General features: G+C 33.7%; 1 protein-coding gene across 1 annotated transcript in view; it reads left to right on the forward strand.

Annotated features, from left to right (window-relative positions):
• The window catches only part of LOC106828897 (A disintegrin and metallopeptidase domain 3), a 123,968-nt gene that overhangs the window by 58,604 nt on the left and 40,421 nt on the right, over window positions 1–24,943 (forward strand). The window contains exons 2-6 of the mRNA XM_070499710.1: window positions 11,208–11,279; window positions 11,506–11,672; window positions 12,770–12,851; window positions 19,053–19,189; window positions 24,153–24,339. Coding sequence (XP_070355811.1) covers window positions 11,208–11,279; window positions 11,506–11,672; window positions 12,770–12,851; window positions 19,053–19,189; window positions 24,153–24,339 — 645 coding nt within the window. The remainder of the gene's footprint in view (window positions 1–11,207; window positions 11,280–11,505; window positions 11,673–12,769; window positions 12,852–19,052; window positions 19,190–24,152; window positions 24,340–24,943) is intronic.

The raw sequence follows: 24,943 nt of genomic DNA on the forward strand, positions 1-24,943 counted from the left end.
CATGCACTAGTGCTTTTACAGGCACAAATAAACAAAGTGAATACCTCCAATATAACAGATTTTTTAAAAGAACAGAAAAAAAGTAACATGAAAACATATTTTTGGTACATTTTTATATTTCTGAAAGTAAACACGAATAAACTTACAAGCAAGTTGAACACTTTCATTATAAGCAGAGTTGAAAAATGGAACAGAAACCAAACAAAATACAAGAAAGGGCTTACCTTTTAACGGCACGTTGGACGTATGCATTTACCCCTGCCCCTCCATTAAACCCCACTACTATGAAAAGAGATTTTTAAAATGCATAAACATACAAGCACAAATAGAACAAGATAGGAATAAGAACAATGGAAATTTAATAGCAAATAGACAGCTGATTTAGCCCCTAAAAAGCTGAATCCTAAACTGGCAATGGGGATCGCCTCTGGAAACTTGGTACCTAGTGCAGTGCTGTTCAGTGTTTCTGGAATTGCATGCTCACATACCTTAGGAAATAACTTTAAAGGTAGACCTAAGAAGAGAATTGATTGAAAATAAGTTAAGTATTTAGAAATCCTGATTTCCTCTCCTAATCAATTGTCTCTGTTGTAAACTGATAGATAATCGAAGGTTGTTTACTTTGGCGGGGGGTGAGGGGTCTGTGAAACAGGAGCACTAGGCACAGACGTTCTATTGTATTCCACACTAGGGGAAGATCATCATACTGAAACTAAGGTAATTAAGTTAAACTTGGCACACTGGATATTGGAAACCCGGCTTATATATTCTAAGAAATATATCGGAGAGACTCCTCTCTAGGAGGCAATCAAACCAACCAAAGAATCAAAACTAACCATATTAACAGCAAGGTTTTCCCAACCAACCACCTAGAGAAATTACCCTCTGTGAAGACAGCAGCCCAGAAACTACATGTATGATCATACATGTTGGAATAAGCTATTAAACGCTCAATTCTTAATATGAAGGTGCACTAAATATATGATGAAACAATGTAATATGGAAGATGGAGACGTGAAAAAAATCAAAGTTTTAAAGTTTGAGGTACCAAAGAATATAGCGGGTGAAGGAAACAAAATGACAATATCCTCAGAGAGCTAAGAGAAAATATTTCATCCACAAAGTAAGAATGGAGTGCTGTTTAAAAACTAACATTCAACGGATAAGTAACAGTTCTTGGGAATTAAAAGTATGATAATAAAAACTCAATAGAAAGTTTACAAGATAAAATTCCAGAAATCACACAAAACGTAAAGAACAAAGACAAATGAAAGGGAAGTTTGAGAGAGAAGAAATGAAGTTAAAATAACAATATGGGTGATAGAAATAGGGGTTCCAGTACAAATAAACAGAGAAAATTGAGTTGAAGACAAGACAAGAAAAATTCTCAATTATTTAAGATGAATTTCTGGACTGATATAAGAAAATCTGATTTCTTATACATGCTCAAGATGCAGAATGGCATGAAATTTTCCAGCAGCAATACTGGGAGTTGAAAGGCAATACTACAATTGCTTAAAATAAGGCAAAGTAATTTCCAGTCTATAATTCTGTATCCAACCAAAACTACTTAATTGAGTTTTTTTAATAGAAATCATTTCTTTCCTCCCTAATGCGAAATGTCCTTCTTATTCTGTAAAATAAACAAGCCACAGTTAAACAGAAAAAAAAAGGCCCTAATCTCATCCTGAATGAAAATAGTAGCCAGCCACAATCAGAACCAAATTCACAAAGAATGTTTTCCAAATAGAGTGAACTTTCAACCAAATCAAACAATGGAACAACTGTGTACGCAGTTCTCCCCAAACTGTATTCTTCATGAGAATCAATATTAGGTCAAATCCCACTTGATTATGAAGCAAACAGTTCCCAACGCTCATTGTTTTAATGTCTTGTTCAGGCAAAGACCAAGTTGGATGAAACTCTCCTGGTTGATTGTCTTCCTAGCTTGACTCAGGACCCCTGAGAATCTCCCACTAGATTATCTGAGTCTAGTCAGTGATAAAGGGAAAAGAGTGCGTAGGTCCCCACCTTGATGCAGTTGAGCCTGGACAGCTGCCTGTCACTGACATCTCTTCTCTTGGAGAGGGAGTTAGCATCGTTCTTGGATAACTGGCCATTCCTTATACCCCAAAGTATAATAATAGTCACTAATTCCTACCGTTTCTCCAAGAAAAGTTTGACTTGAGAGAACTGCATGTGTTCTAAAATAAGAATAATAATCAGAAAGGAATAAACATGAGCCATATGAATGACCATAAATATAAAATATAGGAAAAATACAAAATCCAAAGTGAATAAAAAACAATACTGATATTATTTTATATTCATGCACTGTCTCATAGGTGCCATGTATTGTTCTAAAAGCTTTACATATATCCTGTCTTTTCAATTCTTTCAATAGTTCTAAGAGTTAGTACGATTATCCCTCTTTTCAGATCAGGAAACAGAGATTTAGAGAGTTTAAATTATTAATCTATGAAATTCTCTGGTAAGTTGCTCCATTAAAATTCAAACCCAGGTAATATGACCCTAAAGATATGCTCTTTAGTAGTCTAATGGACTACTTCTATACAGTCTGTTTAGGAGAGCCCTGAAAGTGCTCAGGAAATAAGTGTAAGAGAAAAATAAAGCTATTTTAAAAATAAAAAAAATTGGTAATAGAACTAGTGAATAATAGAATAAACATTGTGCTAAAACCCCAAATTGTAGTATTATAGTCAGGTTTAAGGAAACAGAGAAAGCAATGATATAAAAATTATGATAGAGAACACCTAAGACCGTGTGATGGTTAATTTTATGTGTCAATTTGGCTGCGCCACAGTGTCCAGATAGTTGGTCAAATTTGATGGGTGTTTCTGTGAGGATGTTTTTGAATCAGATTAACATTTAAATCAGTGGACTTTGAGTAAAGCAGATTGCCCTCCATAACGTGAGTGGATCTCATGCAATTGGTTGATGTCCTGAATAGAACAAATGGACTGACCCTCCCTTAAGTAAGACAGGATTCTCCAGCCAGCTGCCTTCAGACTGGAAGTGCAGCAGCAGCTCTGCCTGGATCTCCTGCCCACCGGCCTACCCTCAAGAATCATGTGAACCAGTTCCTTATAATAAATTTAATTATAGTAAATTAAAATAAATGTATAAGTATACACACAGACATCCTGTTGGTTCTGTTTCTCTGGGGAACCCTGACTAGTAGAGTATAAAAGATTGATAAGAGAAATTCAAAATAATAAAATTGTCCTTCATGAGTAAAATAGCACCCAAAGTATTACAAGTTACTAAGAATAAAACTTTGTTCATGTAAAGGAGTTCTGAATTTGAAAGGTGCCCCAAGAAACCCTGATAAAAACTGGCAACACTGAGATGTAATGTGGTTAGTATATTGGACTTTATAAATGTGTAATGAATAATCTTATAGGCACCTTGGCCTCCACAGAAATCACCTACAAAGATAGGAAAACTCAGCCTTTGCTCAAATGAAGTGCTTGTAAGACAGTCAACAATGTCTGTCTTGGGGGCTTGTATAGAGAATTGCTTCTCTAGGGGGTACAGGCATACCTCGGAGATATCACAAGTTTTGTTCCAGACCACTGCAATAAAAAGAATATCACAATAAAGTGAGACACAATTTTTTCATTTCCCAATGCATATGAAGTTATGTTTAAACTATTCTGTAGTCTATTAAGTGTACAGTAGCATTATGTCTATAAAACAATGTACATACCTTAATTAAAAAATACCTAATTGATAAGAAATGCTAACCATCATCAGAGCCTTCAGCAAGTGGTAATCTTTTTGCTGGTGAAGGGTCTTGTAAAAAACACAATATCTGCAAAGCACAATAAAATGAGGTATGCCTGTATACAACATCCCAACAGTTTTTTTAACCTAGTCAAGTTGCTGTTTTATATAAAAACATTCTTACTTTTTCAGGAATTCTGAGACTATAGTATCTGTGGAACTTTGAGGCAATATTACTTCAATCAGTATAGCAAAATAGGAATCGAATCAAACAATTTAACATATTTATGTAGAAAACCACAGAATCATTGATAAATAGTCCAGAAATATAATTTGGCAAAATTCAACACCCATTCATGATGAAAACTAGGAATAGAAAACTTCATTGATCTAGCAAACAGCATCTGTTAGCATCTACAGCTAACATAATGAATGTAAGTGACTGAATGTTTTGCCCCTGTTGTGGACTGCATGCTTGTGTCCCCCCCAAATCCATATGTTGAAACCCTGACCCCCCATACGATGGTATTAAGAGGTGGGGCTTTGGGAAAATAATTAGGGTTAGATTAGGTCATAAGGGCGGGGCCCTCATGATGGGATTAATGTTCTTATAAAAAAGGGAAGAGACAGGAGATCTCTCTCTGCTCTTCCTCCCAAGAGCACACAAGAAGACGGCCGTCCGCAAACTAGGAAGAGAGCTCTCACCAGCTACTGTATCTACTGGCTCCTCGTTCTTGAACTTCCCAGCCTCCCGAACTGTGAGAAATAAAATGTTTGTTGTTTAAGCCACCTAGTCTCTGACATACTTTTTATAGTCTGAGCTTACTAAAATAGCCCCTAAGATTAGGAATAACATGAGGCCATTTGCCCTCCCTAGTTCTAGTCAACATTTTACTAGAGTTCCTCGATAGTGCAATGGGAAAAAGAGTAATAATCAAGGGCACATGCTTTTGAAAGGAAAAAGTAACCCTATATTTTTAGTGATCTAACTGTGTATGTAGAAAATCCCAAAGGATCCCCACCAGAGCTATCAGGACTAATAAGAGGGTCTAGCAAAGTCACAGGAGAGAAAGAAATTGACATCATCAAGATGTTTGTTTTCCTGAAATTTATCTGTGGATTTAGTGTAATCCCAATCAAAATTCCAGTATGTTCTCAAATTCATAAAGAGATGCAAATATCCTAGAATAGTGAAACAGCTTTAAAAAGAAGAATAAGATAGAGTACTTACATTACTTTTTCTTTTTTCTGTTCTTTCTTTTTGTGAGGAAGATTGGCCCTGTGCTAACATCTGTTGCCAGTCCTCCTCTTTTCGCTTGAGGAAGATTGCTGCTGAGCTAACATCTATGCCAATGTTCCTCTATTTTTTATACATGGGATGCCGCCACAGTGTGGCTTGATGAGTGTCAAGATCCACGCCCAGGATCCAAACCTGCTAACCTTGGGCTGCCCAAGAGGAGTGCATGGAACTTAACCATTAGCCACCAGGCCAGCCTCTACATTACTTTTTCTTAAAGGGCCAGATAGTAAATATTTTAAGCTTGTGGGGCATGTGGTCTGTTGCAGCTACTTCACTCTCCCTTTGTAGCATGAATGCAGCATAGACAGTATACAAACAAATGGTGTGGCTGTGTTCCAATAAAAGATTTTTTACAAAACAGGTGGCCATAGCCTGGGTTATAGTTTGCTGATCCCTGCTATAGAGATACACATTGTTTTATTGGTGTAAGTATAGACATATAGAACAGTGGAACAGAATAGATCAAAAGTAAACCTGTGTACTATTGGCCAATTGATTTTCCACAACGATGTGAAGGACTTTGAAAGGTTAAACAGTGATCCCTTCAAATTATGCTAGAAGACTGGCTATCCATATGGAATAAAATGAATCTTGACCCCTATTTAAAAAATTGAATTACAGAATAGTCTTAAATGTCAAGACTAAACAAAATTTCTAGTAAGGAACTTAGGAGAAACCAAATTAATGAACCATAAGAATGTGAAAAGATGTTCAACGTCCTTAATTACCAGGGAACTGCAAATTAAAACCTCAATGAGATATCAATACAGGTTAACAAGAATGGATACAATGAGAAAACACAATACCAAATATAGGCAAGAATATGGAGCAGCTGGCACTCTTATTAATCCTTGGTGAAAATGCGGAATGATCAAACTGCTTTAGAAAACAATCTGGCGCTTTCATAATACTTTATACACTCACAATTACCATATGACTCAGGTATTCCATTTCTAAGTATTTACCAGGAAAAATGAAAGAATATAACTGCACATGGATATTCAGCTTTATTTATAATTGCTAAAATGACTAAATAATCCAAATGATCATCAACAGTAAATGTATAAACAAATTGTGATATATTTCTAAAATGGCATGCTACTTAGCAATAAAAACTAATGAGTTACTAATAATCACAACAACATAGATGAACGCTGAGTGAAAAAAGCCAAATATAAAAGAGTACATACCATATAATTCTATTTATGTGAAATTCTAGAGTGGATTATTTTAATTTATGGTGAGAGAAAGCAGATAATTGGTTGCCTTGAGTCCTCTGGGCTATTGACTTGGACAAGGGTGATGGAAACATGCTTTGCTTTACTTGTGGAAATGGTTCCATGGGTGTACACGTTAGTACTAATTCATATGACTGTTCTTAAAATGGATGCATTCTATTGAGTGTAAGCCACAGTAAAGTTAAAGTTAATTAAAAGGACAAAAGCAATGAGAAAATAGAGGCAATGTTTCAGGGAAAGTTGGTGAGAGCTTGTTTAGCTTGAAGTTTGGGGGAAGGTTTCCAGAGGAAGGACACATGAGTTCTCCCTCATTTCAGTAAATTTTCTGAGGACTCTAATTATCAATAATATAAAGTAAGAGCTTCTGATTTGTCCGTAAAATTTTTATTTGGAATCTCACCTGCTTATTTATTCAGGGGCATCTATCCTTTTGTTTTCTTATTATCTTTATATATTTGTATCTGTAACTATTTATCTATTTATCTATCTATACTTTGTGTGTGTGGTGTATATGTATGTATACACATATAATGTGTGTATGTATGCATACATGTAATAATGTACATATATAATGTACATAATTACAAACAATTTGAGAATTTAAAAAGTGTTTTACTTAATTCATGTCTGCTGTTTCCCAGAAAAATTCAGATGCGCTAACGAAAAGAATTCTGAAGATGCAAATCGTTATGGATAAAGCCTTGGTATGCATTATTGATATATTTCTTCATATCTTTATTTTGTATTTAAATTCAAAGGAAATGTGAGAAAAAAGACTTCCATTGTTTGCAATATAGATACATTTTCTCTGTTCAAAATATGTCTCTCGGTAAAGCACAACATAAAGAAATGTTGTCAGTTGCCTTTACATTGACATAGGGGGATTGCTATTTACAATATTGATTTCCAAATCAGTATAGAATTCTATCAATAATATATGACTTTGTATAATGGAAGGATTCTAGTACAATATTACCTATTGGATTATAATTAGCTCCAGATATTTCTGAATCCACCCAAAATGGTGGTGAAACTGTTCTCTTTAAATTGATTTCCATTTTAAAACTAGCTATTTTGTTTATTACTAAATTGGAGATCCTTGTTATTAAATATTATCTTTTATAAGATTATTTTATGCTTTGTAATCACTTGGGTTCTCTGGTGGAAGTTCTGCATTTTAAAATGAGAAGAATTATTCATAGGAACATTCATTTAGTTATGGAAATGTTTGTTTATATAATCAGTTTTAACAAAGCCATATGAGTAACAAGTTAAAAAATATGATTTGTCCATTATCACTGATATTTTTGCATAAAGTCCCTTGGTGAGTGCCATAATGTTCTAGATTATGTTCATAAAAGAAAATATTTACATCTTTAAATGATTTTTACAAAAACAATAACAGAAAAGAATACACAGACAAAATCATTTAAAAAAACACATAATTTTATCACCAGGAGATAAATTATATGCACACATTTCCCATTTTTTTGAGGAAGATTAGCCCTGAGCTAACATCTGCTGCCAATCCTCCTCTTTTTGCTGAGGAAGACTGGCCCTGAGCTCACATCCGTGCCCATCTTCCTCCATCTTGTTTGTGGGACACCTACCACAGCGTGGCTTTTGCCAAGCGAAGCCATGTCCGCACCCGGGATCTGAACCGGCAAACCCCAGGGTGCCAAGAAGCCGATTGTGTGCACTTAACCGCTGCACCACTGGGCCGGCTCCAACACATTTCCTATTTTTAATACACACATACTTATATTTATGTATGTGTATATTTATATATCTGCATTATATATGCTATTTTGTAATGCTATTTTCTAAACAATTTAATAATATTATCCCATATTTTAATGCCTACATAGTGTTCAATTAATATATTAAATATAATTTAATCTGTTTTACTAGCTAATGCCCTTTGGGTCATTTATATTTTCATTATTGTTGTTTCATGCGGAATAATATTATTTGGTTTAACACCAGGGAACATTGGAATTATGCTCCCCCAGATAATCCCATGAGGTTGCTAAATTTAAATCTAGACAGCCCACTTTCCTCCCTCCACTTAGATGTTAACCTGCCAATAGCAACAGAAGACATCTTCAGATGCTATTGTCATCATGCAAAAACACCTCCAAAGAGTTCTTTATAATATTCTATGATTAGTATTTCCTCTCCTTTTATGTTCAACTTTTCTGTCTTAAATTTTAAAGTATGACTCTAAACAGCATATCCATAGGTCTTTTTTTTCTCTGCTGGATCAGATAATCCCCTCCTTTTCGTTAGAGTATTTAGTTGATTTGTTTATCACAAGTACTGACAACAGCAGATGGAGGTTAAGTACTCCCGTGTGGTGTGTGCTATTAGCGTTCTAATTGTCCTGTCAACTGTTTGCTCTTTTGTTCCTCCCTTGCTGCTCTTGGATTAGTGGGCTATTTTTAGCATTTATTTTTATCTCGTATATATATTTTTTCTGCTATGCCCCTTTATCTCCCACGACCCACCCCAGTGGTTTAACTAGTAGTTTCAATTAGTATTCCTATCTTATCACAATCTGGAATTAATGTTATACCATTTCATATATAATGGAAAATCCTTGTAACAGTAAAATTCCATTTAATACGTTTGTGATGTTACTGTAACCTATATTACCTCTCCATGTGTTATAAACCACAAAATAAATTATTTTAAATTAAATATTCAATTGTTGTTTAAAGAAAGAAAAAAGGGTTTCTCATTTTTCTGCCTATTTACCATTTCCAAAGCCCTGTCTTCCTTCTTTTAGGCCTGTGTTTCTGATATTTCTGTTTAGCCTGTTGAATTTTCTTCAGCTTTTGTTCATCTGAAATTATCTTTATTTCATTTTCACTTTTTAAACATTTTATTTGAAAATATTTTCAAACTTCCAGAAAAGTTGCAGGAATGAGAATAATGCAAAGAACACCTGTATCCTCTTTACTTGGATTTATTGTTAATATTGTATCACGTCATCGCTTGTGCTCTATTTGAAAGTAAATTGTAAATTGCATCATGCAGCTTTTTTTCAGTGTGCATTTACTAGAATAAGATCAGTACGTTATATAACCACAATAGAGTTATCCATGTAAGTAAAAATAACATCGTTAGAACACTTTTAATCAAGTCTATAACAACTGCTTTGTGATTGGACAGTGTAATCTACGTGATACTATGCTTTACAGTCAAAGAACTGTTTCATGGCCTAATATGAGTCAACTTATGTAAAACGTTCATATATATTTGAAAAAATATTTATATATATTTTATTATTGTTTTATATAAGCTTTTATAAATGTGTATAATGTCCAAAGTTTGCTTGAGTTTTTAAAGTCTTGTATATCTTTACGGTTAATTTGTCTGCTTGATCTATTAATGATTGAGAAGTATGTAAAAATCCGTCACTATGATAATTTCTATTTATAATTCTGTTAAGTTTGTTTTATGTATTATGTTGCTAGGCTATTAGTTATAAGCAAGCTTAGAATGCTTCCATCTTTCTGATGAATTAAATATTTTATAAATATGTTGTGATAATTATTTCCTTTTTCATATTAATGTTACTATTATGTTAATTACTGTAACTATCACATCACGAAACATGTGCTTTTTGTCTAGTATTGTCCTGGTATATTTTCCTGCTTTGACTGTTAGTACTTATATGTCTTTATAATTTAAGTGTTTTTCTTTTAATTTGCGTATAGTGTGTTTTCTTAGTCTTTATCATTTGCCTAGTGTTTGATGTGTTGATAATTTGTGATTATTGACATATGTGGATTCATTTCCAAAACCATATTTTTGTTTTCTTTTGTCTTGCTTTTCATATGTTTATTCTTGCAAAGGATCACCCTCACTCATGCTACACCTGCTGTGTTGTGTAAATATTCAATATGGTTTATTGGGGAAGGTTACATACAGAGAAATAGCAAAGTGCAAACAGTCTCTAAACAGCTGGGAGGATGGCAACTCTCTTGTCTGTATCAGAGAACTCTATCCATTCCGTTTTATTTTCTGCCAGGAGTCTTCTGCAGACTTACTGGAGATATTGAAGATCTCAAGCTGCCAGTTTTTATGTTTTCAGCCAACACTTAGAAATGTGTGTGCACACACAATTAGAAGTATTTCAGAGAAAATAGTATGACTTTTGTTCCCTTGAATGAGGACATCTTCTTAAATTATTCACTAATATAGCACTTAGAGCTCTGCATTTACAAAGTACATTGTTGATCCAGGATATATGGTCCTGTTGTCTTATTGGGATAAAGACAAACGATGACAGCACACTGCAGCAGACAACATAGACAGTAGTTTAGCTATTTAGAGATTTGAGTCCTGGTACTCACCTTTAATTATTGTTGCAATCGTAACCTTAATTGTGTTGGGTTTTTTTTTTGGTGAGGAAGATTTGCCTTGAGCTAACATCCGTTGCCAATCTTCCTCTTTGTTTTTGGTTTTCTTTTGCTTGAGGAAGATTAACCATGAGCTAACATCTGTGCCAATCTTCCTCTATTTTGTATGTGGAATACCTGCATAGCATGGCTGATGAGTGGAGTATGTCCGTGCCCAGAATTGGAACCCACGAACCTGAGCTGCCAAAGTGAGAGAGTGGAACCCTAACCATTCAGCCATGGGACTGGCCCCTTGACCTTACCTTTTGATCCTTAATTTCTGTATGTGTACAAAGGAAGATAATCACAACAACCTCATTTAAATATTACTGATTAACATACGAAGTCCCTAGCTTTATGCCTAAAACTTACTAAATACTTGATAAATCTTAATTCTACTTTCATTCTTTCACTTGAGCACTGCATTATTTTAGCGTTTTATATTTTATATCCATTTAAAATGTAGTAGTTTGGTAATTTTTACTAGTGATTAAGAAACAAAAATTTGCCTTTCAGTATAATTACATGGGCTCTGAAGTGGCAGTTGCAACTGAGAAGGTTGTCCATATCTTTAGTCTTATCAACACTGTAAGTATTTATTTTCACATTTAAATAAGAAATATTCCTATTAATGAAGTAACATTGTATTAATAGCATTTGTATTTTTATAAAAAGTAGTCTTACCAACTAATTTCATTCACCAGTGGATTTCATCTCCAAAAAATAATAAATTGATTATATTAGCTTTATGTATGAGATGTAATGTTATATTTATGTAGCCTAAAACTGCGTATCATGTGTCTTCTGTTTTCAGATGTTTTCCCAGCTTAAAATGACTGTTATGTTAACTTCTTTGGAGATCTGGTCAGATCAAAATAAGATTTCCTCTAATGGGGATGCTGATGAAGTACTGCAAAGATTTGTGTCATGGAAAGAAAAATTTTTGTTTCAAAGGTCTCATGACATGGCATTCTTATTAATGTAAGTACCTTGTTTGCATTGATATAGGGTTTATCAAATTATTTGATATTTTAGCTATCAAAGTTATATACAAAATTTATTATGTATAATAACAAGACATCTCAAACAAAGACTGCATGAGTACTGTATTGGCAGAAGGCAAAATATAAAAATTCAATAATAACTTAAGACACTAACTCATAGTAGGCCGTTATTCTCAGAGTGGACTGTCTACCTGTGGAAATGTAGTGAACTGGAAAATATGAAAGACTTAGGAGAAACATGAGGCCTTGATGGTTTTAAAGATTTTCCCAGGAGTAAATAATTGAAACCATCATTTTAACATTAAATAAAATGTAAATTCGTTAACAGAATGCAATAATTGCATACAAAGCTGGTTACAGTACAAAACCTTTAAATAGTAATGTGGTTACCTTCCAGTATTTCTATACTGACATAACGTGTAGCTATTTAACTACTTGTACCGTATCTTTCAAGTCTTTAGATTTTTGTTTTAATAATTTAATTATTTTAGATGAAAAAAACAAAAAGACAATTCTGAAGATCTTAAATAATATGGAATACATTTATAAATCTATTGGTGTCTCCTGTGGAATTTAAGTTCAGGTTTGGGGATTCAGGAACAACATTAACTAAAGACTAAAATGAGTGCGGTCACTTTCTACCTCCTGTCTTTCTTTTTCTTGGTGAGTCTACTGCATGTTCTGTCTCTTCTCTCCTGTCCTCCAATCCAACATTTTTTACATACTTTAAGGGTTCACCATGTACAAATCATGGCAGTAAACTGTCTTGAATTTTACATTTTAGGATTATATTCATCCAGTGGTGACAATGGCGGTAATTAATATTTTTGAATGATTAAGCACTACTAGGTTTTAGGCTGTGTATCAGTTGATGTTAAAGTAGCCTTTAGAACTTACCTTTGTATGAACTATGGGAGATTACCCGATACAGAATAATTGAAAGCATTAGACATGATATGTATTATTCATGTTTTAAGAAAACATAGCTTTATTGAGGCATCCAATTCTTAAAAAGTCATTAAGTTATTAACAATTTAAAATGCATTTATCCACAAGAAAAATTTTATTACTTAGTTATCGGGACCATCAAAATTACGTGGGAGCAACATATCATGGAATGGCATGTGATCCAAAGTTTGCTGCAGGAATTGCTCTGGTATGCATTTTATTCCCATCTCTTCAGTAATTATATCACATTTTGAAAGTTAATATCCACTTCAAGGAATGAAAGTGTATATAGTGTATCTTCCATGCTGTTTTGAGAAATTTTTATAAAATCCTTCTTTTGATTTTGAAACTCAAATGTTATAATTTTTAAAGATTAATTGTGGTAAAATACACATAAAATTTACCACTTTAACTATTTTTAAGTGTACAGTCCAGTCGTGTTAAGTATATTTACATTGTTGTGAAACAGAGCTCCAGAAATTTTCATCTTGTATAACTGTAACTTTTGTACCCTTTGGCAACAAAGCCCCATTACACACAGCCTCTAACTGCCGGCAACCAACCTCTGCTTCTATGAGTATGATATTTTTAGATTCTGTATATAAGAGGGATCACACAATATTTGTCTTTCTGTGTCTGGCTTATTTCGCCTAACATAATACCATCCAGTTTCATTCATGTTGTTGTAAGTGGCAGGATTTTATTCTTTTTATGGCTGAATAATATTCCATTGTGTGTATGACATTTTCTTTATCCATTCATCTGTCGATGAACACTGAGGTTGTTTTCATACCTTGGCTATTGTGAATAGTGCTGCAATGAACATGACAGTGCAGATATCTCTTCAAGATACTGTCTTCAATTATTTTGGATATATACCCAGAAGTTGGTTTGCTGGATTATATGGTAGTTTTATTTTTAATATTTTGAGGGACCATCAAACTGATTTCCAGAGTGATTGCACCATTTTATAATCCCAACAAATGGTTCACATTATATTCATCACATGAAGATTTTCCCCTATGTTTTCTTCCAGTAGTTTTATAGTTTTGGATCTTACATTTAGATGGTTATCCATTTTGAGTTATTTTTTGTATATAGTGTAATATAAGAGTCCAACTTTATTCTTTTGCATGTCAATATCCAGTTTGCCTATCACCGTTTATTGAAGAGATATCTTTTCTCTGTTGAATATTCTTGTTGAAGCGACTGTTCTTTCCCCACTGTCTGGTCTTGGTACCCTTGTCCTAGGTCATTTGGCAACATGAGTGAGGGTTTAATTTCTAGGTTCTCTTTTCTATTCCAATGAGCTACAGGTCTGGCTTTTTGCCAGTACCACATTGTTTTGATTACGTTAGCTTTATGATATGCTTTGAAATCAGAAAATGTGAGTCCTCCAACTTTGTTCTTTTTCAAAATTGTTACAGTTATTCAGGATCCCTTGAAATTCCATATGAATTTTTAGGTTATTTTTTCTTTTTCTGCCAAAAAATGCTATTGGGATTGTGGTAGGAATTGCATTGAATCTGCAGATTGTTCTGGGTAATAAGGTCATCTTAATATTGTCTTCTAATCCTTGGACTGGAATGTCTTTCCATTTATTTGTTTGTTTTCTATTTTTTTCAGCAATATTTTGCAGTGTTCAATAGACAAGTACTTCACCTCCTTTATTAGGTTTATTTCTAAATATTTTACTCTTTTTCATGCTATTGTAACTAGAATTATTTTCTAAATTTCTTTTCAGATTGTCATTGTTAGTGTATAGAAACTGATTATGTTGATTTTGTATCATGAAATTTGTTTATCAGTTCTAACAGCTTATTTATGTGGAATAGTTGTATATCCTAATAGTAGGTCACTCTAGTTCCTCTCTGTGGGATGCCATCACAGCATGGCTTGATGAGTGGTGCGTAGGTCCACACCGAGGATCCCAATCAGCGAACCCCAGGCCACCAAGGAAGGGCACACAGACTCAACCACTCGGCCACAGGACTGGCTCCTGAAGTTGTTTTCTTATATTCCTAGTTTCTTGGGTGTTTCAATCACAAAAAGGTATTGAATATTGTGAAATGCGTTTTATGCTTTAATTGAGATGATCATGTGGTTTTTATCCTTTATTCTGTAACAATGGTGTATTACATTGGTAGATTTTCTTGTGTTAAATGGTCCTTGTATTCCAGGAGTAAATCTCACTTGATCATGGTGTATAATCTTTTCAATGTGCTGTTGAATTTGGTGTGATAGTATTTTGTTGAGGATTTTTGCATCAATATTCATCAGGGATATTGGTCTGTAATTTTCTTTTCTTGTTGAGTGTCTGGTTTTCGTATCAAGGTAGTGCTGACCTCATAAAGTGAGTTTGGGAGTATTCCTTCTTCTTCAGTCCTTCAGTCCTGAAAGAGTTTGCAGATTATTGGTAATAATTCTTCATTAAATGTTTGCAGAATTTACTAGAAAAGCCATCAAGTCCTGGGCTTTTCATGGTTGGAAGGTTTACGGTTATTGCTTTAATCTTCTTGCTGGTTATTCATCTGTTCAGATTTTCTGTTTCTTCAGTTTTGATAGGTTGTGTGTTTCTAGGAATGTATCCTTTTCTTCTAGCTTATCCAATATGTTGGTATACACTTTTCATAGTATTCTCTTATAAACTTTTTTTTAAAAAAATTGTGTCATCAATTGTATGTCCCCTCTTTCATTTCTTATTTAGTTAGTTGAATATTATCTCTTCTTTTCTTTGTTAATCTAGCTGAATTTGCCAATTTTATTGATCTTTTCAAAGAACCAACTCTTTGTTTCATTGATTTCTTTCTATTCTTTCTATTTTATTTATTTCTGCTTTAAAATTTATTATTTCTTTCCTTCTGTTTGCTTGGGGTCACTTTCTTCTTCTTTTTCTAATTCCTTGAGGTATAAAGTTACATTGTTCATTTGAGATCTTTCTTTTTAAACGTATTTGTTTACAGCTCTAAACTTCCCACTTAGTGCAGCTTTTGCTGGATCCTGTAAGTTTGGGTATGTTGTATTTTCATTTGTCTCAAGGTATTTTCTAATTTCCCTTGTGACTTCTTCTTTGGACTCACTGATGTTTAAAAGTATGTTGTTGACATCCCACAGTTTTGTGAATTTTCAAGTTTTCTTTCCTTAATTTCTAGTTTCATTCCATTGGGATTAGAAAAGATACTTTGTATAATTTCAGTTTTTTTAAAGTGGTTACACTTGTTTTGTTATGTAAGAGGTGATCTATCTGGAGACCTGGAGAATGTTCATTGTGCACTTGAGAAGAACATGTATCCTGCTACTGTTGTCTGGAATGTTCAGTATATGTCTAGTAGGTCCAGTGATCTATACTGTTAAGTTCTTCATTTACTTATTTATCTTTTGTCTGATTGTTTTGTCCGTTATTAAAAGTGAAGTATTGAAGTCTCCTATTATTATGTTGCCATCTGTTTATCCCTTCAATTCTGTCAAAATCTGACTCATTCATTTAGGAGCTCTATTTTTGGGTACTTAAATATAATTGTTATATTTTCTTGGTTAATTCACTCTTTTATCCTTACATAATGTCTTTGTCTCTTTTAACAGTTTTTGACTTAAGGTAATTTTGTTTGATAGTAGTATAGACACCTCTTCTGTCTTTTGGTTACTATTTGCATGGAATATCTTTTTCCATCCTTAACCTTTCAGCCTTTGTGAGTCCTTAGATCTAGAGTGACTGTCTTGTAGACAGCATATAGTTGGATCCTGTTTTTTAATTTAGCCATTTTATGTCTTTTGATTGGAAAACTTAATCCATTTACATTTAAAGTAATTACTGATGGGATGAACTTATATTGACATTTTGTTAATATTTTCCTCTCTATCTTGTAGCATTTTTGTCCTTCTCCTCCTCTCTTACTGCCTTCATTTGTGTTTCATTTTCTTTTATTGTGACATGCTTTGGTTCCCTTCTCTTTTCCTTTTGTGTATATGATGTAGATATTTTCTTTGTGGTTACTATTGCAATTACTTAAAGCATCTTAATGTTATAACAGTCAGTTGTAAACTGATAGCAACTTAACTTCTATTGCATACAAAAACTCTACTCCTTTACAGCTCTACCTCTCACTTTATGTTATTACATAGACTTTAGTGTTTGGTTTGTGTCCTTTAAATGCTATGCAAGAATTAAAAGTGAATTTATGTACCAAAATTACAATAATACAGGTTACTATATTTGTCCATATAGTTGCTTTTATTAGAGAACTTTATAATTTTGTTTTGGCTTTATAGTGCTATCTAGTACCCTTTCTTTCCAACTTGAAGGCCTCCCTTTAGCATCTCTTTTAGATCAGATCTAATGGTAATGAACTCCATTAACTTTAATTTCTCTGGAAAAATCTTGCTTTGGAAAAAGAAAGTTTTGCTGGGTATAATATACTTGGTTGATGGTTTCTTACAGTACTTTGAATATATCACCCTACACCCTTCTGGCAGTGCAAAGTTTCTGCTGAGAAAGCCACTAGTAATCTTATGGGAGCTCCCTTACATGTGACAAGTCACTTTTCTCTTTCTGCTTTCAAGATTCTCTCTTTGTCTTTGACGTATGACAGCTTGATTATAATGTGTCTCTGTGTGGGTCTCTATGGGTTTCTCCTACTTAGGAACTGTTGTGTTTCTTGAATCTAAATGTTCATTCTCTGCTTCAGATGTATGAAGTTTTTGGCCATTATGTCTTCAAATAAGCTCTCTGCCCCTTTCTCCCTTTGCTTTCAGAGACTCATATTGGTCTGGTTGTAGTGTTGATAGGTTCTTTCACTTCCCTTGTTCTTTTTTTCCCCTTATTCTTTCCTTATTATTCTTATTTTTGTCCTCTCACTTCGAATGGCCTATCTTCAGGTCTGATTCTTTCTTCTGCCTGATCAAGTCTGCTTTTTGAATCCCTCCAGTGAATATTTTTAGTTCATTTATTATATTTTTCAGCTCGAGAATTTCTGTTTTTAATATTTTATATCTCCTTCTTGATATTTATACCTGGAATTTATGTCACATATGTAAGGCTGATTCAGCATTCAAAAATCAATCAATTTAGTTAATCGATCCTATCAATAGGCTAAACAATAAAAATCATATGATCATATCAAAAGAATCATAAAAAGGATTTGACAAAGTCCAACACAATTTATTATTTAAAAAATTGTAGCAAATTATGAATATAAGGGAACTGCCTCAGCTTGAGAAAGAACATCTACAAAAACCTACAACTAACATCACTCAGTAGTGGTGAGAAACTAAATGTTTTCCCACTATGATCAGAAACAAGGTAAGAATGTAGCTTACAACTCCTATTCAGCATCATACTGGAAATGTAAAACACTGACAATACCCAATACTGTGAGGATGTAGAGCAATAGCAACTCTGATTCAGTGTTGATGGGAATGCAAAATGGTACAGCCACTGTGGAAACAGTTTGGCAAATTCTTACAAAACTTGATGTATTCTTACCATATGATCTAGCAATTGTCCTTTTTGGCCTTTACCCAAATGAGTTCAAAATTTATGCCCCCCCACAAAATGGCACATGAATGGTTATATCAGCTTTATTCATAATTGCCAAAAATTGGAAGCAACCAAGATGACCTTTAAACAGGTGAATGCATAAACAAGCTTGGGTAAATCCATATAAAGGAATATTACTTAGTGATTACAAAAATGAGCCATCAAGCCATGAAAAGACATGGAGGAAACTTAAATGTATAGTCATTAGTGAAAGACGCCACTCTGAAAAGGCTACATAATGTATTATTCCAACTCTATGATGTTCTGGAAAAGGGAAAACTATGCAGATAATAAAAAGATCATGGGTTGCCAAGGGTTTGTGCCTTAATGGCACCGCTCCTTCTCAAGGGTTTTCTTTTTTTCTTTATTTTTTTGCTAAGACAAAAAAAAAAAGAAGCCATTTGCAAGGTGTTATAGTATTCTGCCTTTGGAAAAAATTAACTTGACTCTCTCTTTTAAAACTATTTCTAAAGTCATACTGATACCAATTCAACGCTTAAGAATCTGTGTATTTTTTCCAAGTGTTCATTTGAAAAGTAATAGAGTCACTGAAACAATGCTTATTCTTCTCAAAAAAATTTTTAAAGTTTATTCAATTTAAATCAGTAACGTATAGTAAAAACATATGGTAGCTGTAATTTTATTTTGTTGTATGTCAATGACATTTGGATTAAAAGCACTGTCACTCAAAAACATAATAAAACTTACCTACTTTTTTCCATATTCCTAATAAAATAATGAGCTGTGGTGTACTAGTTTCTTAAATATGTATTTGCATTTAGGTTATATGCTCACAAAATTATTGAAAAAATCAAAAGGGTGAAGAAATAACTTAGACAACAAATCTGTTTTTTGTTTTTTGTGTGTGTTTAGTATCCAAAGACGATAACTTTAGATGCATTTTCAATTGTTATGGTACAGTTGCTTGGAATTAATCTAGGATTAACATATGATGACATCTACAATTGTTACTGTCCAGGAACTACATGCATAATGAATCCTCAGGCAATGTAAGGTGTTATTTTTATCAAATCTATGTCTTCTCTTGGGAAATGTTTGTAGTATTCCCTGATATATAGTCTTTTGCAATATAATTTAAGTAAGAATATTTTTATTAAATGCATATGTGCCTAAAAACTTATTGAAGAAAATGAGTATTTGATATTGTAGAAAATGTGTTTAGTAGTTCTATATTCAATGTTATAGTATAAAGCGGATGTTGATGATGACTTTCTGGGTTTTCTAGAATCTTCATGTGAAATTCATTCATTCATTCTAAAAATCTGTAATAAGCATCTACTGTGTCCCAGGGATTATGTTAGTTTGTCTTACGAATGGTTGACAAGATAGATATGTCCTAAATATCTTACATTAGTCCTTCAGGGACAGAGAGTTAAAAAATAGGCATAAAAATAAACAAAATATAAATTCTTTCTATAGGTGCCAAGAAGGAAATAAGTAGGGAATACATGGGGAGGAGAAACTTTCTGATAAAGTGCTTTAGGAGAGTTTCTCTGAGGAAATAATTATGTCAGAACCCGAAAGTGAAGGAGTGAATCTGGTCCTGTAAAAAGCTTGTTGAAAACTTTTCAGGGTCAGCAAGTGAAGTGATACTTGGTTGGAAAAAAATTAGAAAAGCTCGACGAACTGAAATAAGGAGATGGAGGGGAGGATAAAAACGAGCCCTCCCCCCCCCCCCAAAAAAAAGAAAGAACACCTGAGACTACAAGGAAGAATGGTTCAGGCCTGGAGAGAAAGTAAAACGCAATGAGGCTAAAGCACAACGAGTCAGGGGAAGTCCAGGAGAGGACATAGGAAATGTAGGAGAGAGCGTGATCACGGAGTCATGATGCGGGACTTGGGATTTTATAATAAATGTAACAAAACACATTGTTATTGATTCATGCAGTGTGGATAGTAAAAATTATCTTGTAAAATGAATGTAAAATATGTCAGTGGGGACAAGAATACAGTAATATTTAAGAAATGATGATTCTCATAATAATCTATAGCAGTTTCATAGATGGAGAGAAAGGGAGATGTCAAGACTTATCTGTAGATTTTTGGATATCACGACATATTAACAGATATTAAAAAGGCAAATATTTTAGGAAAGGTGGAAAATGGGGGGAAATCTTGAGGGGAGTTTATATGTATTAAATTTTGGGTCCTAAATCTTCCATTAGAGTTAAGTGCACAGATGTATAATTCCGGATCTCAAAGGACAAGGGATGTAAAATGTATGAGCCATCAGCATATTGATGGGAATTAAAACCATGAACAGATCATTTAGAAAGAAGGTGAAAAGAGGTGCCTTAAGATGTAGCTTTGTCTACTTCCCATATTTACAGGCTGAGTTATTGAGGAAAAAGTGATATGGAGTAAAAAGGAACAGTAAGGAAGAAAATTTTAGGACAAGAACCAAGATAGGATGGAGTCTTACCTCGGGAGGAATGTGTTTTAAGAATAAGGGAGAGGCTGGAAGTCAGATGGTAAAAGTATCAGCATGGTATTTTAGCCTCCCCCAATTCTCTCACAAAACAGAGAGTAAAACGATGAAAACAAACATAAAGCAAAGACATATTCCACACGTTTCCCAAACTGGAATGCACCAAGGATACCAGCAGGTGGGGCCAATCCACTGACAAAATAAGACCTGCGTAAAGAAAGTAGCTGTGTAGGAGAATGAACAAGGAACACAGTGGAACCTCTACAAAACGTACAGACCTGGGAACTCAGACATCATTGACTAATCTACATCCCAAAAAGTGATCCCCTGAGACTGAAATATGAGTAAGCTCATACATTACAGGAGGCAGATTTGGTGGGGATATTGCAAATTGTAGGTGAGAGCCAAGGGACTGCGAACATTTCTTAAGATGCTGGTATGGCCTTGGTCTCTGACCTTAAAAAGTCCAGTAACAATGAGCACATGTATCACCCAGATTGTGTTTTTAAAATACTATTCTCCACTAAAAGGAACGGGAGCACCTTGGAGAAATGATTTATTCCAGTGCCAACGCAGAGAAAATACAAGTGAGCCTGGAACATCGTGTGTCAGAAAATAAGGAAGTGTTCAAAGAATTATGGAGATTTGTCGAAGGAAAACCAAAACCTCCCAATAGCCAATAGAGCTCCCAATAGCCAAATCTGGGACAATTTGAGTGTCGTAAATAATAGTTATAATAATGGATTATAATCCATTTAGTACAATAGGAAAATATGATTCCATATTCATATAAATGCATGAATGAATGAATTGAAAATGTAATTAGGAAAGGGATATTTACATACAACCAAAGTACCTTTCTCCAAATATTTTTTTTTATTGAGGTGACATTGGTTTATAGCATTATATACATTTCAGTGGTACAGCATTATATTTTGATTTCTGTGTAGATTACATCATGTTCACCACCCAAAGACTAATTACCACCCATCACCACACACAAGTGCCTAATCACCCTTCTCTCCCCTCCTTCCCCTCTGATAACCACCAATCTAATCTCTGTATCTATGTGTTTGTTTGTTGTTGTTATCATTTTTAGCTTCTATTTAAGAGTGAGATCATATGGTATTTGACTTTCTCTGTCTGACTTACTTCACTTAGAGTAATACCCTCAAGGTCCATCCATGTTGTCACAAATAGCAAGATCTCATCTTTTTTTTATAGCTGAGTAGTATACCATTGTGTATATATACCACATCTTCTTTATCCATTCATTCCTCACTGGGCACTTAGATTGATTCCAAGTCTTGGCTATTGTGAATAATGCCGCAGTGAACATAGGGCTGCAAATATCTTTACATATTTGTTTTCATGTTCATTAGACATATACCTAGCAGTAGAATACCTGGATCATATGGTAGCTCTATTCTTAATTTTTTGAGGAATCTCCATTCTGTTTTCCACAGTGGCTGCGGCAGTTTGCTTTCCCATTAGCAGTGTATGAGAGTTCCCTTTTCTCCACACCCTCTCCAACATTTATTTCTTGTCTTGTTAATTCTGACAGGCATGAGGTGATATCTCATTGTAGTTTTGATTTGCATTTCCCTAATAATTAGTGATGTTGAACATCTTTTCATGTGCCTGTTGGCCATCTGTACATCTTCTTTGGAAAAATCTCTGTTCAGATCTTTTGCCTATTTTTTAATTGAGTCGTTTGGTTTTTTGTTGTTGAGATGGATGAATTCCTTATATATTTTGGATATTAACTCCTCATCAGATATGTGGTTTGCAAATAGCTTCTCCCAGTTGTTAGGTTGTCTTTTCGTTTTGTTGATGGTTTCCTTTGCTGTGCAGAAGCTTTTTAGTTTGATGCAGTCCCATTTGTTTGTTTTTTCTTTTGTTCCTGTTTCCTGTGAGACCTACTATTTGAAAAGATACTGCTAAGATAGATGTCAAAGAGAATGCTGCCTATATTCTCTTCTAGAAGTTTTATGGTTTCAGGTCCTACATTCAAATCTTTAATCCATTTTTAGTTAATTTTCACGTATGGTGTAAGATAATCATCTACTTTAATTCTTTTGCATGTGACTGTCCAGTTTTCCCAACACCGTTTATTGAAGAGACTTTCCTTTCTCCATTGTATGCTCTTGGCTCCTTTGTCGACAATTAGCTGTCCATAGATGTATGGGTTTATTTCTGGCCTCTCAATTCTGTTACATTCACCTATGTTTCTGTTTTTGTGGTAGTACCATGTTGTTTTGATTACTAGAGCTTTGTATTATATTTTGAAATAAGGGAATGAGATACCTCCTGCTTTGTTCTTTTTTCTCAGGATTCCTTTGGCTATTCGCGTTCTTCTGTTATTCGATGAAAACGTTAGGATTCTTTGTTCTATTTCTGTGAAAAATGTCATTGGAACTTTGATAAATAATGCATTGAATCTGTAGATTGCTTTAGGGAGTACGGACATTTCGACTACGTTAGTTCTTCCAATCCAAGTGCACTGAATGTCTTTCCATCTCTTTATGTCTTCTTCAATTTCATTCAACAATGTTTTATAGATTTCAGTGTACAAGTCTTTACCTCTTTGGTTAAATTTATTCCTAGGTAGTTTATTATTTTTCTTGTAGTTGTAAATGGGATTTTATTCTTAATTTCTCTTTCTGCTACTACGTTGTTAGTGTATAGAAGTGAAACTTATTTTTGTATGTTGATTTTGTATCCTTCAACTTTATTCATTTATTATTTGTAAAAGTTTTTTGGTGGATTCTTTAGGGTATTCTATATATAAAATCATATCATCTGCAAATAGTGACAATTTCACTTCTTCCTTTCCAATTTGGATATCATGTTCGCATTTTACTCTTAACGGTTTCAGCAAACAAAATTTATTTTTTGGACTATGTTTGTATTATTTCTCTAAATTTGAGACTGTTATAAAATTAAATAAAAACCCCTTAAATAGTATGCTTAGAAGTATAGAAATATTTTAAAAAGTCAAAAAAGTAAAAAGAATCTAGGGCTTATACATTTTATATACTTAACATTGAGATATTTCAATTGATTAATTTTGTTACCAAAGAACAAATAACCCTGATTTTTGATTAACATAATCTATCTTCTTTTATTCCTTCAGTTTTTCACACAAATTTTTAGTATGTTTTATTTTCATATAAATAATTAGTGCTTCTTGTTATAATGATTATAATTATGATGTTGACAATAATTAAAATAATAAGACTGACTTAGAGCTTTTTGTGTGCCAAGCACTGTTGTGTTTTAATATATTCTAACTCATGTCATCTCAACTTCCTCTACATGCTAGATGTCTTTTATATCAAACTACGATAGAAATGAACTTACTGCTTTTATCTGCAACTTGTATTAAAAATAGAAGCACTCACCCTTCCTTCTTGGCTCTTCTATAAGTGAATAATAGTACAGAATTCACAGCACTTTATTGAAGAGTGTTACTTTGGTACTGATTGTATTCCATTTATCTGAGGATTATGATTTCATTTTAGACGCTCCCATGGTGTAAAGTTTTTTAGCAGTTGCAGCGTGAATGAATTTAAACATGTGGTTTCACAGCCTCAATTTGAATGTCTTCAGAATCAAACAGTTTCAAAAGTGGTTTACCAAGAAAAATCTTCAACTTGTGGCAATCAGGTTTTGGAACAATTCGAGGAATGTGATTGTGGAAGTGTAGAGGTTAGTAACAAAAATTGATAGCTTATTTAAAGTCTTGCTTTTGTGTTTCTCATGTAGTCTTATAAATATGGGTGTGGTATAAAAGGGGAGGACGTTTTTTGCAAATGCTGCACTATTTTATCAGACTTCTAAGATAGGGAGATGGGGGCATGTGATAACTGACTCATCCTGGATTTGAAGCATTTGAAGAGTAACTATGGGGTAAGTTAGCATGGATTAAAGAAATAGATTTTCTTCATTGTGTAACTGTTAAAAGTAATAACCACCTTTCTTTATCATAAACATCGGTACCATTAGTAGTATAATCATCACCTAAATCATCTCCTGAATTCCTCCAAGGTGACTGCGTCGGTTCACTAAGTTATTAAATGTATGTTGTTGTTTACTGCCTCACCTTTTAGTTTTAGTCCTTGCATCCAGGGTAGCTTCATTTATTTTAACTTGCTTTCACAAAATTCAATTAGTCATAATCCTTCCTTTGTAATTGCTATATTTAGCTTTCTGCGCATATCTTTTTTTTTTTCAGTTGTTCTTGGTAAGACAACTAATCATTGAATTTTGTTGTGACTGCCTTCATATGCTTATGTGTGATGATTTTTTGGAA

This window comes from Equus asinus, chromosome 27 (genome assembly GCF_041296235.1).
Source record: "Equus asinus isolate D_3611 breed Donkey chromosome 27, EquAss-T2T_v2, whole genome shotgun sequence".
Lineage (NCBI taxonomy): Eukaryota > Metazoa > Chordata > Mammalia > Perissodactyla > Equidae > Equus > Equus asinus.